The sequence below is a fragment of the Micromys minutus genome (genome assembly GCF_963924665.1).
Source record: "Micromys minutus genome assembly, chromosome: 3".
NCBI classification, from domain to species: domain Eukaryota; kingdom Metazoa; phylum Chordata; class Mammalia; order Rodentia; family Muridae; genus Micromys; species Micromys minutus.
The window spans coordinates 24,032,653-24,049,299 of record NC_137972.1 but is presented as its reverse complement, the minus strand read 5'-3'; the positions used below and the strand labels follow the sequence as shown (position 1 = coordinate 24,049,299).

The 16,647-nt window shown below is 37.7% G+C and overlaps 2 protein-coding genes and 1 pseudogene across 4 annotated transcripts in view; 2 read left to right on the top strand and 1 right to left on the bottom strand.

Moving 5' to 3' along the window:
- The window catches only part of LOC308418741 (C-type lectin domain family 4 member A-like), a gene marked incomplete at both ends in the record, with an annotated part of 244,876 nt that overhangs the window by 104,998 nt on the left and 123,231 nt on the right, over window positions 1–16,647 (top strand). The window lies entirely within an intron of this gene.
- The window catches only part of LOC308418739 (C-type lectin domain family 4 member A-like), a 50,727-nt gene that overhangs the window by 17,836 nt on the left and 16,244 nt on the right, over window positions 1–16,647 (top strand). For both annotated transcript variants that reach the window (XM_080914218.1, XM_080914217.1), the window contains exon 4: window positions 3,516–3,670. In XM_080914218.1, the coding sequence (XP_080770344.1) occupies window positions 3,516–3,670 (155 nt within the window). The remainder of the gene's footprint in view (window positions 1–3,515; window positions 3,671–16,647) is intronic.
- On the bottom strand, window positions 6,091–8,516 carry LOC308418311 (ZZ-type zinc finger-containing protein 3-like; annotated as a pseudogene). Its single transcript has 2 exons — window positions 6,846–8,516; window positions 6,091–6,631 (listed from the first exon to the last, which is right to left on the bottom strand). The product of its transcript is annotated as a ZZ-type zinc finger-containing protein 3-like (transcript).

Genomic DNA, 16,647 nt, shown 5'->3' with positions numbered 1-16,647 from the left:
AAGGATCTCAGTCATCTTTAAATGGTTTGTTATATAATATTTTTCTTGTGATTTAGATGTGCTGGCATATTCAGGGTTCATAGTAGGATAGTTGGTCTCTGTTGGCCTTGGCTGTTGTTGTGTTCTTGTACTGTTGTTTAGGCATTTGGTTTGGGATGATTATTGGTCTAGGTACCAATTTCTGATTTTAACTTTGCTAGGTGTTTTATTTTTTGGTTTCTGCTTACACTCTTGTCTCTTGGTCTATGTGGCCTGTGGTTGAGCCAAGGTTCTCTGCCTCAGTTGAGTGCTGGACTTGTGAAGACAGACATGGCCTCTTGTTGAGCAGGGATTCTCTTCTGTAGCTGTAGAGAGTACTGAATGAGGTATTAGGGGAAATGTTAGAGGTACAGTATGAGTGGAAGTAAACAAATGGCAAGGCAGTCAGTCTCTCTGAAGTTCTGATATCTGAATGGCCTCTTGTCCAGCAGTGAGCCTCAACCTGAGTTTGTCTAGTGTGGCCATACTTGAGCAGGGAATAGAGTATGTTGTTGAGACCAGGGAAAAGACACAATAGTGATGGTGCTGGAGGGATGGTGGAGGATTTTGTCTTTGGGAACTGAGGGAACAAAAGTGTTCCATAGGCAAGGTGCCTACCTGTCTTTTTGACTGGCGGAGCCTGCATGAATTGGACATCTTCCTGAGTTTTCCAATATTTTTAATAGATTGTGAGATGGCATGTACTGAGAATTGAAATCCACATGTTCACTTACATCAGAACAGAAAATATGACATGAACAACTCCATTTAGCTACATAACTCTTGTTTGTGAAAAGAGTTTTATTATTCTTATATTTCTCTAACTTTTGCTTCTTTCTGAACAATCTCAGCACAGTTGTTCTTTCTCTGCTCAGTTCTTTAAGAACATATTCAAATTACAGATGATTTCACATAATGATATAAAGATACTGAAATGCTGTTTAACTCAACATACACATACACTGTTACCGTATGTACATCCTATATAAGCAAATATGGTTGCTACAAGTAGCAAGTGAATATTGATGCTAACACTGACTGAAGTTTACAATTACTGGAGTTTAATCTGGGACATCACATTGTATTTATCTGTCAAAACTCTTCAGTCTGCTCTTACTTGGGATACCTTTTCAGAAGATCCTTGTTTTAAATGATTCTGATGAGCAGGGAGACTAATTTGGTATATTATAGGATATACCTTATTAAAATTTCAGTAATTATTTTTCAGGAGGAAGATGACAGGTATGAAATGCTAGTCAAATCACATTGTACAAATGGTCCTAAATAGAAAAATTATTAGACAGTTTAATTAACCCAATGTTCTACTTAAAGTAAGCCATTTAAAAGCATACCTATCTTAGTTTTCCAAATCTTTCATTTCTTTTTGTAAAACCTATTCTTTTCTTTTATAATACATCACAACTGAAAGTCTCCCTTTTGTACCTACCCCCCAGTACCAACACCTCCCTTACTTCTTAGATCCACTCCCCCCCCCAGATAAAAACTGATGTCCCCTGAGCATGGACACTTACTCCAACTGGGCCTTGAATAGCCTTGACATGAAGGTTTATGTGTAATTTTATTGCATCTTGCTATGCTGTGTTCAGTTGATAAAAGCATACAGTTTAAAGGCTAAGCATGGTTATTACATAACTAATTAGGAGGGTTATTCCTGTAGAAGCTTAATTCTGTCTTTTCTTGCAGTTATCCATTACCTATATATCTTATAGGACATAAATTTGAGAGAGCAAAGGAAAGATGATACGGATTGTAGGAAAGAGAAGAATCAAAATGATATAATTATATTTTAATTAAATGTAAAAAAGTCTGTGAATTTGTTTCTCCATTTTTCAGAGTATAATGTTGGAAGAATATTGTCATATATAGCCCATATTATGAAGGAATATTTATTAGGATTCCTAACAGAAAGTATAGTGTATCTGTATATATCTAAGTTCTTCATAATGGTGCATGACACAGTCTATTGGTTAAACCTTCTTTATGTTTACTATTGAAAGTGTAATTTCTTAGATTTTTTTTTTTTTACTTAACCCTACATGCTTTGGCCATTCATTCTTTAATCTCATCCCATTGTATGATATTTTTCCATCTCTTTGACATTCTTTTTTTTAAATGACTTTATTTTGCAAAACAAAGATAAATGTACAGATTTTAAACATTTTTTGCTTAAAATTATACATTTTTGTCAGTACTGTTTTTTCAGACATTAAAATAAATTTTACATAAAACCATGTGAATATATTTTTTAGTCAGTACTTGATTTTTTTCAAGGGCTTGACAGTATGCATTGAAAACCTACTAGTTACAATAAGCGTAAAGTACATGTAAAACAAAACGCAACATGGAAATAGTCAAAGTCTTCTTGTTTTGTGAATATATGTATATTTTTTGTTTTCTTTATTTCTTGGACTTCATACAGTCTGTGAGTTGTTTCTGGGGGAGTGCAAGCCTCTGGGGTCATTTTGACATTCTTGGTCTCTATATAAGCATATAGGAATATATATGTATAGGAATATATCTTTGTATATCTGTTATAATATGTTTCTAGATTCTTTGTTTTTATATATTTTACATTTCTCTTATTTAATATAGTTAAATTAAACATTGTTAGAGAAGCTTGTATTTCTTCCTTTTTTTCTTCCTTTCTTTCTTCCTTTCTTCCTTCCTTCCTTCCTTCCTTCCTTCCTTTCTTTCTTTCTTTCTTTCTTTCTTTCTTTCTTTCTTTCTTTCTTTCTTTCTTCCTCTCTCATTTTCATGTCTATTTGCTTCTGTTATTTAATTCAATTTCTATAATTTTGATTTTTTAGTTAACTGATTTCTCTGTTATTCCTACTGTACCATAACCATTGCATTTAAAAAAGATTATTATCTTAAATACTTTAAAATCTTACAGCATAAAACCAAATAGTTACAGATATAAATAGTTGTATTTACATATATTTGATTTTTATTTACAGTTTTTCAGGCATTATATTTTACATTTATCTCCTAAATTCTTGTAATATTTTTGTTAGGTATTTTTATAATCACCAGTTTTAATCTCCTGTCAGAATATTGCTGCCATGATTATTGACTTTTATTGTTTAAATTATATCTCTATCTCTATCTCTGTTTATCTGTCTGTCTGTCTGTCTGTCTGTCTGTCTGTCTGTCTATCTATCTATCCAGCTATCTATCTATCTGGTTCTTGGTATGATGAGTTCCATTTTTATGGGTACCCAGATCATTGTGTGTTATGTCCTGAGAGTTTGGGTGTCCTTTACACACTGATTTTCTGGCTTTTTCTTATAGCACCCCAGAAGTACAAATGGGATCTGACATTTTTGCCAAAGAAGATAGATTTGGGTTTCTTGGCACCTGAGGTGTGAGGAGCTCCTGCTGCATTTGAGAGAAGCTGGGAATTCCAGCTTCCATGTGGTGTCTGCACATAAACAGCTTATAAATAAATTTATTACATTTTCTTCTTCTTCCCAAAGGCAAAATGTGGAGCTGTTGCCCAAAGGATTGGAAGCCATTTGGTTCCCACTGCTACTTCCCTTCAACTGATTTTAGGGAATCTTGGAACAAGAGTGAGGAGAACTGCGTTCACATGGGTGCTCATCTGGTGGTGATCCACAGCCAGGAAGAGCAGGTGCATCCTGGGAGAGACTTGGGCTTGGGCCTGGTAGGCTGTCTGCGTGTTACTAGTAATAGGAAGTTTTATTGACATAGGTGTTAGTGCTGTGGCCGAAAGCTCTCCAGCAGATAGGTAGGAATGGTTGTTGTTGTTGTTAAATTCTACTTTTACACTTGTTGGAAAAAAATCAAAACTTGACCCAAAGGAATCTACAACAAGGTATCTATAATATAAACAAACATGTCCACATAGTTATTTCTCACACTTCTCCTGACAAATAAACATTATTCAAAAACTTACTGGTTACACTGGTAAGAAACCTACAATATGTTTTAAATGATGCACAACAAAATTCAGCAGTATAAAAGAATCATGATCTCCTGCTCACCACAGACTACATTTACTCACTCATTAAATAGTAATTAAAATACAATCTTTTCTTTCTTTTCTTTTGAACAACTTTATTTTAAAAAACAAAGATAAAAGAGCAAATTTTAAGCATTTTTGCATAAAAGTATACGAATACATTTTTGTCAGTGCTTGGCTTTTTTTCCCCAAAGGTTTGATAGTGTGCATTAAGGTCGTACTAGTTACAATGAGCAAAGAACATGTAAAACAGGATGTACCGTGGAATTAGTCAAAGTTTTCTTGGTGTGTATGGATTGAGCATAATGGTTTTTTTTTTCTTGAACTTCACACAGTCTGTGAGTTGTTTCTGGGGTTAGTATCCCATTACCAGTGACTGCATATTATGTCTGTTCTTTTGTGACTGGGTTATCTCACTCAGGATGATATTCTCTAGATGCAACCATTTTCTTAAGAATTTCGTCAAGTCATTGTTTCTGATAGCTGAGTAGTACTCGATTGTGTAAATATACCACAATTTTTGTATCCATTCATCTACTGAAGGACATTTGAGATCTTTCCAGCTTCTGGCTATTATAAATAGAGCTTCTATGAACATTGTGGTGCATGCGTCTTTGTTGCATATTGGAGTGTGTCTGGGGTATATGCCCAGAAGTGGAATAACTGGATCTTCAGGTAGTACTATGTCCAATTTTCTGAGGAATCGCCAGACTGATTTCCAGAGTGGTTGTATCAGTTTACAACCCCACCAACAGTGGAGAAGTGTTCCTCTTTCTCCACAACCTCGCCAGCATCTGTTGTCATCTGAGTTTTGGATCTTGGCCAATTTGACTGGTGTGAGGTGGAATCTCAGGGTTGCTTTGATTTGCATTTCCCTGATGGCTAAAGATGTGGAGCACTTCCTTAGATGTTTCTCAGCCATTTGATATTTCTCAATTGAGAACTTTTTGTTTAGCTCTGTATCCCATTTTTTAATAAGGTTGTTTGATTCTCTGGTGTCTAGCTTTTTGAGTTCTTTGTATACCTTGGATATTAGGCCTCTATCTGATGTGGGGTTGATAAAGATCTTTTCCCACTCTGTTGGCTGCTGTTTTGTTTTCTTGACAGTGTCATTAGCCTTACAGAAACTTTGCAATCTCATTAAGTCCCATTTGTCAATCCTTGACCTTAGAGCACGAGTCATCGGTGTTCTGTTCAGGAAATTTTCTCCTATGCCTATGTAAAATACAATCTTTTATGGATCTTGTGCAGACTACAAAAGAGGGAGAAATTATCACCATGTATATTATTTTATATTAGGCAGTTTCTCTGATGAGCTCTACTGACAACTCCACACAGATGTAGAAGCTTATATACTTTACAGGGATTAATGGTGTGAGTCAGACTTTAGTTTTTCCACTGGCACTTTTCAACATTCTGTAAACATCACATGATCATCTCATATACTATGACATTAAAAATATGTCTGCGTGACAATTTTATGATATTGACACCCCATGAGCTGGTTACAGAAGCAAAGCCACAGCTATCTCTCTCTTTGCTCTTGGTAAGGACAGTTCATCGTGATTAAAGTAAGTTATCAAACCATGAAGCAGCTTCAGTCTACTATAGCTATTAAGTGACCAGATAATAACTTCTTTTAGAGTACACATCCTAGAAGCAAATACCATCACTGGTTAAAACTTCGTCTATAAATCTGTTTCTGCTTCACAAAATCGAAAGCTACTAAACTGATTTAATATAAATACTTTGTCTTTCATCATTATATTTATGACTGAGGTTTTTAAGCCTTTGGAATTTACTCTTGCGTTATAATGTGTGCTCTCATTTCCACCCCACCCATTTAATATTACCACCCACAAGGCTGTAAGTTGTGGTGAAAACTTCACCAGGGAAACTCTCGGCTCACCAGGAATGTTCAGCTGCTTATCTACAGCCACATAGTGCAGAGCTGTACTTGACGAGAACACTCGGCGAGCTCTCATGCTGTGAGTGTGCAAACCGTGCACAGCATCATCAATGATGCCACTGCTGTGTGTTGACAAAGACTAGTGCGGCACTCTTCCATGTCATCTGTTGGCGGGGAAGTAGTTGGGTCAAGATAACTATAACTGGTGTCCTGGGACACGTAGTAGTCTCTAAGAATGTCTCCAATTATAAACTGGTACTAACTGGTGATCTTCCTTGTGAATATCTGTTTCATGTGGACAGTCTGAACAAGAGTCATAAAAATTCAAAGACATTTCTGGAGGACAATCCTGGCAGTGCCACCGGACAGCTTTGAAAGGTTCTATACCACATTTATCACACTTAAAGCCTACATGATGCATAAACCCACTTTCTGCTTGCATTTGTTGAAGTTTTTGCTTTTTTAATTTTTTAAACTGTAATAGTTCTTTATATTCAGGTAAACACCTATATATGATAGGAATGCTTCCTTTATCTGAGGTCTCTTCAACAGCAGTGCTCCTGTGGCTATGGAGACAAGACCAGTCATCATCTTCATCAATGTATACTGGTGGCTCATGTGAAGTCATGAAAGTAGAAGATTTAAAGAGGTGCTTATTAAAAGGGTGCTGTCACCTGCTTATTGAGGACTTTCTGGAATATATATATATATATATATATATATATACACATATATATATATATATATGTGTGTGTGTGTGTGTGTGTGTGTATTATATAAATTAGGTGTTCTGCCTGGAACTAGTATGCCAGCTTTAGTTAACTTTATGAAATACTTCTGTACACAACTGGCAACCTGTTTGGCTGTTTGGTTGTCCAGTTCATCAGCAATCTTATGCCAATGGAGAGATTCTACTTCTTCAGGAGCAGCTGTTCAAGTTTTTTCTGCTCTTCAACAGTCCACAGTTGGTTGAAGTTCTCAGGTTTGTTGTCATCACACAGATGGTGTTTGCCTAAATTTTCCAGGTCTTGCACTGTTTGAGAATGCTGAGCCTCAAGTACAGCAATGGTCTGTAGATGTCTCTGATTATCTTTGTTGTGTTTCAGTGCCACATGATCCGATTCAAAATAATAAACATCAGGGTCATCATCTTCCTCTTTGGCAGTGTGCTGACTGGGATGCTCTTTGGCAGATGGCAAATGTCCAATATTCACTCTGGCCTCTGAAAGTGGCTTACATAGTCCTTCACTTTCATAGTCACAACATAGGGCCTTTTCATCTTACGAAATTTCAACAGGATTTGTGGAAAACTCACTGACCTTATCACTAATGGTTGTATTTGTTTCATTGGAACTGGAATTATTCTCCTCAAATTGTCCATTTTCTCTGTAGGGAGATGTGTTTTTAGTGGGAATATCTCTGGTTAGGGCTGCCCTTCGAGGTGAAGTTCTCAGGGTGTATCGATGTTCTTGAGGTTCTGATAAAGATGTTATTTGAGCTGAAACACAGTCTATCATACAGGAAAGTTCTGGCTCTCCAGAGACTGGCATGCATTCGGAACCTGTGTCCAGAAGGTTACTGCTGTTCTCATTACACTGCTCTTTGGGGGCCCTGCTATCTCCCACCACATCTACTTCTTCAGAATCTCTTAAGGATGACTGAATTTCAGAAATGGGGCCTGAAGCAGTCAGCTGATTCTGACATTCCGAAGGCAGGCAGGCAGGCAGGCAGGCAGGCAGGCAGGCAGGCAGGCAGTCAGTTACTAGTTTGTGGCCCTCTAACTTGACCTGCGCATCTGACTTTGTGCAAGGCATGAAATGATCTATACAACTGTCCTTCCTACAACTACAGAACACTGAAGTCTGGCTTTTCAAATCCTCATTTCCAGCTCCTGATTCTTCCTTTAGCACACAGGAACCAGGGCTCTTGTCAGAATGACAGCCATCACAGTTTATAACAGCTGAGTCACTGTCATCAACACCATTGACACTCAAATAGCCTGTGAGTTCTTCTAATACTGCAGCATTAGTAGCCCTTCCTCACTGACATTCACCTTTTTAACTTCCCTTTTCTCACAGTCATCCAATATATGACATCGACAAGCTTGTTTAGCCCCTTGAAAGTCTGCATCATGGTCCACTGCTGTCCTCCTGTGTTCTACTGGCTCCTTATCTGGTTTTACAGCTGAATCTTCTTCTGAACTGTTTGTGGCTTCAGCTTTAAGACAGCGTTTAGTGTTCTTTAAGACTGGCAGTGCTGGCTCTGTCTGCCTTTTCTCATAATTCTCTAGGACCTCCCTTTCTAGGTCATCCTTTTCCGATGAAGAAAGACTTCTTTCTTAGGGCTTACCCATTCTTGAGCACTCTGATGTTTTACATCAGAAGTTCTTCTGTTATTATTTCCTTTCTGAATTGGCACAGGCTCTGGTCTCTTCTTTGGTGATCTTGACTGTACTTGAGAATGAGAAGAGATTTCTTCTGGGTGAGCAATGCTACAATTTCTTAAAGTTCTACCACAAAAAGATACATCCAAGCCGTTTAGCCCCACTGTTGATCTTGTAACATGAGTAGATAGGGAAGCACCCATAGTATGGCAAGTGCTTACCATATGGTCATCATGATCCACTCACTGGGAAACCTGTACAACCAAAGTCTATCATTGTGGAAATATTTCTTTTCCTTATATGCTGAAGAAGATAGAGCTATGATCTACAATACAGTTCACACTTCGGACTTTCAAACTCCCAGCTTCAACCTTTTAAACACCTCTCTTTTGAAGAGGTCCACTGAGTACTTAATTTCCAAGCATCTGTATTTATATGGCATCACTGTTAATGTTCATGTCACACTGAGACTTGAGGAATTATTTATATGGCTGGATTATCAGAACTTGTTATCTCTCGCTCTGAGCTGGCCACCACGGGGCACTCAAAGAGGCGCCTCCACTGTCGACCACCACACTGGCTCCAGTGCCCTCCTTGGTCCTACTTCAGTGGAACTAAACAATTCCCAAGGAACCATGGCATCAAAAATGCAACATATAAGGGTGAAGGGAAGGTTGCAATTGCGGTTGATATGTATGTGAGGGAAGGTACAAGATAAGGCAAGTCCTGTGAGTGGGCAGTAAAAAAGATAGGCCGGGACAGAGTTTTGGAAAGGCAGAGAACAGAGAAGAAAAAGAGAAGCCAAGATGGATAAGGAAAAAGATGATCCACCTTCATGTGGCTTTAAATAGGCAACCAGCTGTGAATATCTTATAAGGGATAAATTATCATAGGACAATTTGTCTTATCTAGGTGGGCAGTTTGTATCAATTACCAATTGCCTCTGAGTTTATTGTGTGGACATTTTGTGGAGTAGAAATTTATTGACATAAATCTGATTAATGAAGTCTATAGATTTCTGATTTTGCTGAGTTACTCAGAATTGTGATAATAACCACAGATGGGGGGAATACTGGGAATGTGAGCAGGGTTCACAGTGGAGAGACTCTTGGGGACAGAGAGCCAAGGGGCTGCAACTGCTGGGGACAAGGAGTAGCTGGGGGTAGTGTGACATGTTACTTTGGAACAGTTTACTTTCTAATGTTTGCTACGTGTAATATATCTGTTTGAAAGAAGTGTTTGTGGTTTCTGCACTCAATTGCTTCCTGTAGTATCATCTGCCTAATAAAGCAAGGGAAACAGGAACATATTGGGAGGGTCATGACCAGTCATCAGAAATGAAATGTCTGAAGTTATGTATGAAGAACGATTACTCTTCTTTTCCAAGTTGTATCCACCTAATTTCCTTTTGTTTTCTTATTGCTCTAGCTAGAACTTCAAGTACTATAATGAATAGATACCAAGAGACCGGGAAGCCTTGCCTTGTTTTTGATGTTAGGGGGATTACTTCAAGTATCTCTCCATTTAATTTAATATTGGCAGTTGGCTTGCTGTATATTGCTTTTATTATGTTTAGGCATTGGCCTTGAATTCCTGATATCTCCAGTAGTTTTAACATGAAATGGTGTTGTATTTTGTCAAATGCTTTTTCAGTATCTAATGAGTTGGTCATGTATTTTTTTTCCTTTGAGTTTGTCTATAGTGTATTATGTTGAAGGATTTTCATATATTGAACCATCCCTTCATCTCTGGGATGAAGCCTACTTGATTATGGTAAATTATTGTTTTGACATGTTCCTAGATTCGGTTTGTGACAATTTTATGGAGTGCCTTTGCATTTGTATTCATAAGTGAGATTGGTCTGATGTCTTCTTTCTCTGTTGGGTTTTTGTGTGGTTTAGGCTTCAGAGTAACTGTAGCCCCCCAAAATGTATAAGGCACTGTTTCTTCTGTTCTATTTTGTGGAGCAATTTTAAAGTATTGGTATTGTCTTTTTTTGAAGGACTGGTAGAATTTTGCACCAAAGCAATCTGTCCCTGACCTTTTTTGTGGTTGGGAGACTTTTAATGACTGCTTCTATTTTCTTAGGGGGTCATAGGACTATTTAGATAGCTTACCTGCTCTTGATTTAACTTTGGTACATGTTATCTTTCTAGAAAATTATCCATTTCTTCTAGATAATTTTTTCAACTTTAGTCAAGTACAGACTTTTGTAGTTGGATCTGATAATTTTTAAAAAAATGTTGTTAGGTTCTTTTGTTATGTCTCTCTATTTCTGATTTTGTTTATTTGGACACTGTATCTGTGCCCTTTATTTAATTTGGCTAAGGGTTTATCTCTCTTGTAGATTTTCTCAAAGAGACATGTTTTTGCTTTGTCAATTCTTTGTGTAGTTCAATTCATTTCTATTTGGTTGATTTCAGACCTGACTTTGAGTATTTCCTGCTGTCTAGTCCTCCTGCTTATGCTTGCATTTTTTTGTTCTAGGTCTTTAATGTGTGCTGTTAAGTTGTTAATGTAAGATCTCTTCAGTTCCTTTACCAGGGAACTGAGTTCTATGAGTTTTCCTGTTAGCATTTCTCTCATTGTGTTCCTTAAATTTGGGTATGTTGTGCCTTTATTTTCATTAAATTTTAGAGAATCTTGTATTTTTTCCTTTTCTTCTTTTCTGACTAAGTTATCATCGAGTAGAACATTGCTCAGTTTTTGTAAGTATCTGAGATTTCTGTTGCTTTTGTGGGTTGAAAGGGGATAACATTTGAAATGTAACTACATAGAGTGTCCAATAAAACTGAAAAAAAGAGAAGTCCAGCCTTTTTGGTGCTTTGATAGAATGCATGGGATTCTTATGTCTGTTGAGGCTTGTTTTGTGTCCAAGTGTATGGTCAAATTTATAGAGGGTTTCATGAGTTGCTGAGAAGAAGGTATATTATTTTGCCTTTGAGTAAATTCAGTTCAATGATGTTGAGAGATATTAAAGACCAGCTGTTAATAGTTCTAATTATTTTTGTTGTTAGATGTGTTATTTTATTTGTACAAATCTCTTTTTTGAGTTTGTTGTGAGGTGATTAATTTCTTATTTTATCTTTGGTGTAGTTAGTCTCTTTGTATTGAAGTTTTTCTTTTAGTATTCTCTGCAAGACTGGATCATACAAAAATTTCGTTTAAATTCTGTTTTGTCACGGAATATCTTGGTTTCTTTATGTATGGCAATTGACAGTTTTGCTGGAAGTAGTTACCTCTAGTGGCTTTTGTGTTCTATCAGAGAACTGCCTGTCAACTGTCCAGAATTTTCTGGCTTTTAGAGTCTTTGTTGAGAAGTCTGGTATAATTCTTTTAGGTCTAATTTTATATGTTACTTGACCTTTTCTCCCTTAAAACCTTTAAAATTCTTTCTTTGTTCTCTGCATTTATTATTATTATTATTATTAGACTTTATTAATGTGTGCTTGCATTTGTTGACTCTTTTGAAATAATCTGTATTAAACTTTATTACAGATTAAAAAGAAAGATCTTAAAATATCAACTTGATTACATATCAAATAATTTAAAACCGCTAAAGGTGTACCGAGTAAAACCAGGCCTTTTTCATTTTTTAAAAAATATTATTTTTATTGGATAATCTCTGTGTTTACATTTCATATGTTATCCCCCTTTTCCACGCTGCCATACCCCTCCCCTTTCCTTGCTTCCATGAAGATGCTTCTCCTCCTAACCACCCACTCTCACCTCAGCATCTTGGCATTCCCCTATATGGGAAAATGAACCTTCACTGGACCAAAGACTCTCCTCCCATTGATGCCACACAATGAAATTCTCTTCTATATATGCAGCTGGAGGTATGGTTCTCTCCATGTGAACTCTGCTCAGTGTTTAATTGGGGTTTGGTTGGTTGATAATATAATTCTTCCAATGAGGTGTCAAACCCTTTCAGCTCCTTCAGTCCTTTTTGCAGCTCCTCCACTTCAGTACCCATGATCAGTCTTATAGTTATCTGCAAGCATACTCATTTATATCAGTATGGATCTGGCATAGCTGCTGACAAGGTATCCATATCAGACTCCCACCATTAAGCACTTCTTGGCATAAGCAATAGTGACTGGGTTTGGTGGCTGCATAGGGAATGAATTCCAAAATAAGTCTCTGGATGATATTTTCTCCAGTCCCTGCTCCTCTATTTGTTCCTGAATTTTCTCCTGTGAGTGTTTTGTTCTCATTTTGAAGAAGAATTGAGACATCCACCTTCTGACCTTCCATATTTTTGTGTTTTATAAGTTCTGTGAAATGTTTCTTGGGTATTCTGAGCTTTATGGACTAGTATCAGCTTATCAGTAAGTGCATACCATGTGTGTTCTATTGTGACTGGGCTATCTCTCCCAGAATGATAGCTTCTTGACAGTTGTCTAGGAATTTCATAAACCCAATGTTTTTAATAGCTGAGTAGTACTCCATTTTATAAATGTGTCACAATTTCTGTATCCATCTCTCTGTTGAAGTAATATGTTTTTTTTCAGCTTCTGGTTTATGATAAATATGGCTGCTATGAACATGATGGAATATGTGCCCTTGTTATATATGTTGGAGCTTCTTTTGGGTATACAGGTTGGAGTGGTACCGCTGGGTCCTCAGGTAGTATATGTTCAATTTTTTAAGGAACTGCCAGATTAATTTCCAGAGTGCATTTTTGTTACTCCAATTGAATTTGCAAATTTATCTTTCTGACTCTGTGAAGACTGAATTGGAATTTTGATGGAGATTAAATTTAATTGTAGATTGTTTTTGACAAGATGGCCATTTTCTCTATATTATTTTTGCCATTCCATGAGCATGGGAGACTTTTTCATCTTCTCAGATTTTCAATTTCTTTCTTCATAAACTTGAAGTTTATGTAAGGATCACATCAAGGTATTTTATGTTATTTGTGACTCTTTTGAAGGCTGTAGATGCCCTAATTTCATTCTCAGCCTCTTTATCCTTTGACTAGAGGAAGGCATTTGATTTATTTGAGTTAATTTTATATCCAGCGATTTTGCTGAAATTATTTATCAGGTTTTGAAGTTCTCTGGTGAAAATTTTGGGATCACTTAAGTAGACTATCATGTCATCTTTATATAGTGATACTTGGACTTCTTCCTCTCTAATCTGTATCCCTTTGACTTCCATTTTTTTGCTGTCTAAATGCCCTGACTAGGACTTCCGCTACTATAATGAATAGGTAGGAGAAGAGTGGGCAGCCTTGTCTAGTACCTGATTTAGTGGGATTGTTTCAAGTTTCTCACTATTTAGTTTGATGTTTGCTTTTGGTTTGCTGTACATTGCTTTTAGTACAGTTGGGTGTGTGTATTAAATTCCTGATGTTTCCAAGACTTTTAACAAGAAGGGGTATTGAATTTTGTCAAATGTTTTCTTATCATCTAATGAGAGGATCTTGGGTTTTTCTCCTTTGAGTTTGTTCATATAGTGAAATAAGTTTCATATATTGAAATATTCCTGCATCACTAGGATGAACCCTATTTAATCATGGTGAATGATTGTTTTGATGTATTTTTGGAATTGATTTGCAAAAGTTTTGTTGAGTATGTTTTTGTCATAATCATGAGGAAAATAGGTCTGAACTTTTTTTCTTTGTAGGGTTTTTATGTGGTTTGAATATCAGCATAATTGTGTCTTTGAAGAACGAGTTTGTAGTGTTCATTCTGTTTCTATTTTGTGTAACAGTTTGAAGAGTATTAGGTCTTATATGAAGATCTGATAGAATTCTGCACTAAACTCATCAGGTCCCAGGGTTTCTTTGGTTGGAAGACCTTTGATTACTGTTTCTATTTCTTTAGGGATCTTTTGACTATTTAGATGGTTTATCTGATCCTGATTTAACTTTGGTACCTAGTATCTGTCCTGAAAATTGTCAATTTCCTCTACATTTTCTAATTTTGTTGAGTATAGGCTTTTGTAGTAGGATCTGATGATAAGTTGAATTTGCTCATTTTCTATTGTTATGTCTTCCTTTTCCTTTCTGATTTTGTTAATTTGGATACTCATTATTGCATTCTAGGTAAACTGGCTAAGGTTTTTAATCTTCTTGATTTTTTCTCAAAGAACCAGCTCCTGGTTTTCTTGATTCTTTGTATAGTTTCATTTGTTTCAACTTAGTTGATTTCAGCTCTGAGTTTGGTTATTTCGTGCTATCTGCTCCTCTAGTACTATGTTGAATAGGTAGGGGGAAAGTAAGCAGCCTAGTTTAGTCTCTGATTTTAGTGAGGTTGCTTCAAGTTTCTCACTGTTAAATTTGATGTTGGCTATTGGTTTGCTGTATATCGCTTTTATTATGTTGGATATGGGCCTTGGATTCCTGTTCTTTCTAAGACTTTTAATAAAGAGGTGTTAAATTCTGTCAAATGCTTTCTCAGTAACTAGTGAGATGACCATGTTGTTGTTGGTTTTTTTTTTTTGAGTTTGTCTATATGGTAGATTATGTTGATGGATTTATGTATATTAAACTGTGTCCTGCGCAACCGTCTCGCCTGCAAGAACGACGCGGCACACAAAATAGGATCCTTCTGCGGTAAACTTTAATGCTCTCGAGAACCAGCACTTGCTACACGTGACGAAGAAGATGAAGAAGACTAAGAAGACGAACAAGATGAACGAGACCAACGAGAGACCCAAACTATCTAGCCCATCCCCTTCTAAAGAGATCAGTCCTTGCTTTGGACGCGGAGCCCCCTGATTGGTTGAAACTCATCAGGCCCTATGACGCCACGGGAGAGGCAGAGCTCAAGGAGTGGAAAGTTACCCAGCACGTGTGCACATGGCTTGTTTACTGCTAACTCCAGCCAGATGTCAGCGCCATCTTGTAATGGAGAATGTGCAGGAGGCGCCCCACATCTCCCCCTATCTTTTATTCTTTGAGCAAAGTAGGACACCCATATTAGGAGGGCGAAGATAGAAGTCAAATCCTCATTAAGGTGTATAAAGACCATGTACAGGAGTAACCGCTAGGCTTTTTGTAGCCCGTAGTACTCTTGACCTGTCACTCTGCCGTTTTTCTGAGGGAGGGACACTAAGGCAGGCAACCCTCATGCAAAATGACATACCTCCCAGAGATACCCCGCGACAAGGGGCTCTCAGTGCGATGCTTTGCTCGGCATCCCTCATGGGCTGCTCAAACCAGACACTCTAATCCTGTTCAATGAACCAAAGTTCTAGGAGTGCAAGAGCTGTCTGGCCGGCGACCTACTGCTTAAGCATAGACAACCAGATATCGGCTGATGCTCTATGTTCTAGAGCGACAAGCGCTTGGGCAATAACCACCTTGTATCTCTTTTTGTTTGGGCCTTGAGCTTACAAACCAGCCAGAGAAGCAACGCAAGTCCGCAGCAAAGGATTGCTCCAAAGAGTCCCACCCTCACCCAAGTTAATATCGGGGGTGAAAAGCTTAGGGAAGACTGTAGCATCATGTTCCACTGGAATTGGTTTCAGGAATGCAGACAGAATCGCCCATCTCGCCTCTCCTCTGACTCTCTGGTTCCACAGCATCAGGAGCAGGGCTGTCATCAGGAGTCACCACCATTTTTTGCGTGAGCCTCTCGGGGACCCAGAAGGGATTATTTTCATCCTGAGGGAAAACACAAAAAGCTCCCCTGGATCTTATCAACACAAGATCCGGTCCTTTCCATTTATTAGTTATGACATCTTTCCATTTCACCATCTCTCTTGGTTTGTCCATGGGTAGGCAATGCCTTTCAGCCGCCGTATGGCCATGGTCATCAAGATTTAAAAAATTTAAGGTGAATAGTGCCATGGATACTGCGGTCCTAGGCACAGGGGTAGAGCTTGCATAATTCCCCCTTTTTGTTTTATTAGATATGATTTAAGGGTGCGGTGAGTACGTTCCACAATACCTTGTCCTTGTGGATTATACGGCAAACCTGTAAGATGAGTCACAGCCATCTGGCTACAAAATTGTTGAAATTTTTGTGAGGTAAAAGCAGGCACATTATCTGTGTTTAAGAACTTTGGTTTACCCCAGGCACTCCAAGCCTCCAAGCAATGTTGGATGGCATGTGAGGCCTTCTCTCCAGATAAGGGAGTGGCTGCAATTATACCCGAACAGGTATCAATGGATACATGTACATATTGCAGCTTACCAAAGGAAGAGACATGGGTAACACCCATTTGCCATATTTGAAGAGGCTGGATGCCCCGAGGATTAACTCCCGAGTGGGGCGCAGGCAGAAACTGACTGCAATTTTGGCAATTGACAACAATATCGCGAGCCTGTTTTCTGGAAATGGAAAAGCGGCACCGCAGAGTTTCAGAAGTTACATGAAAGTT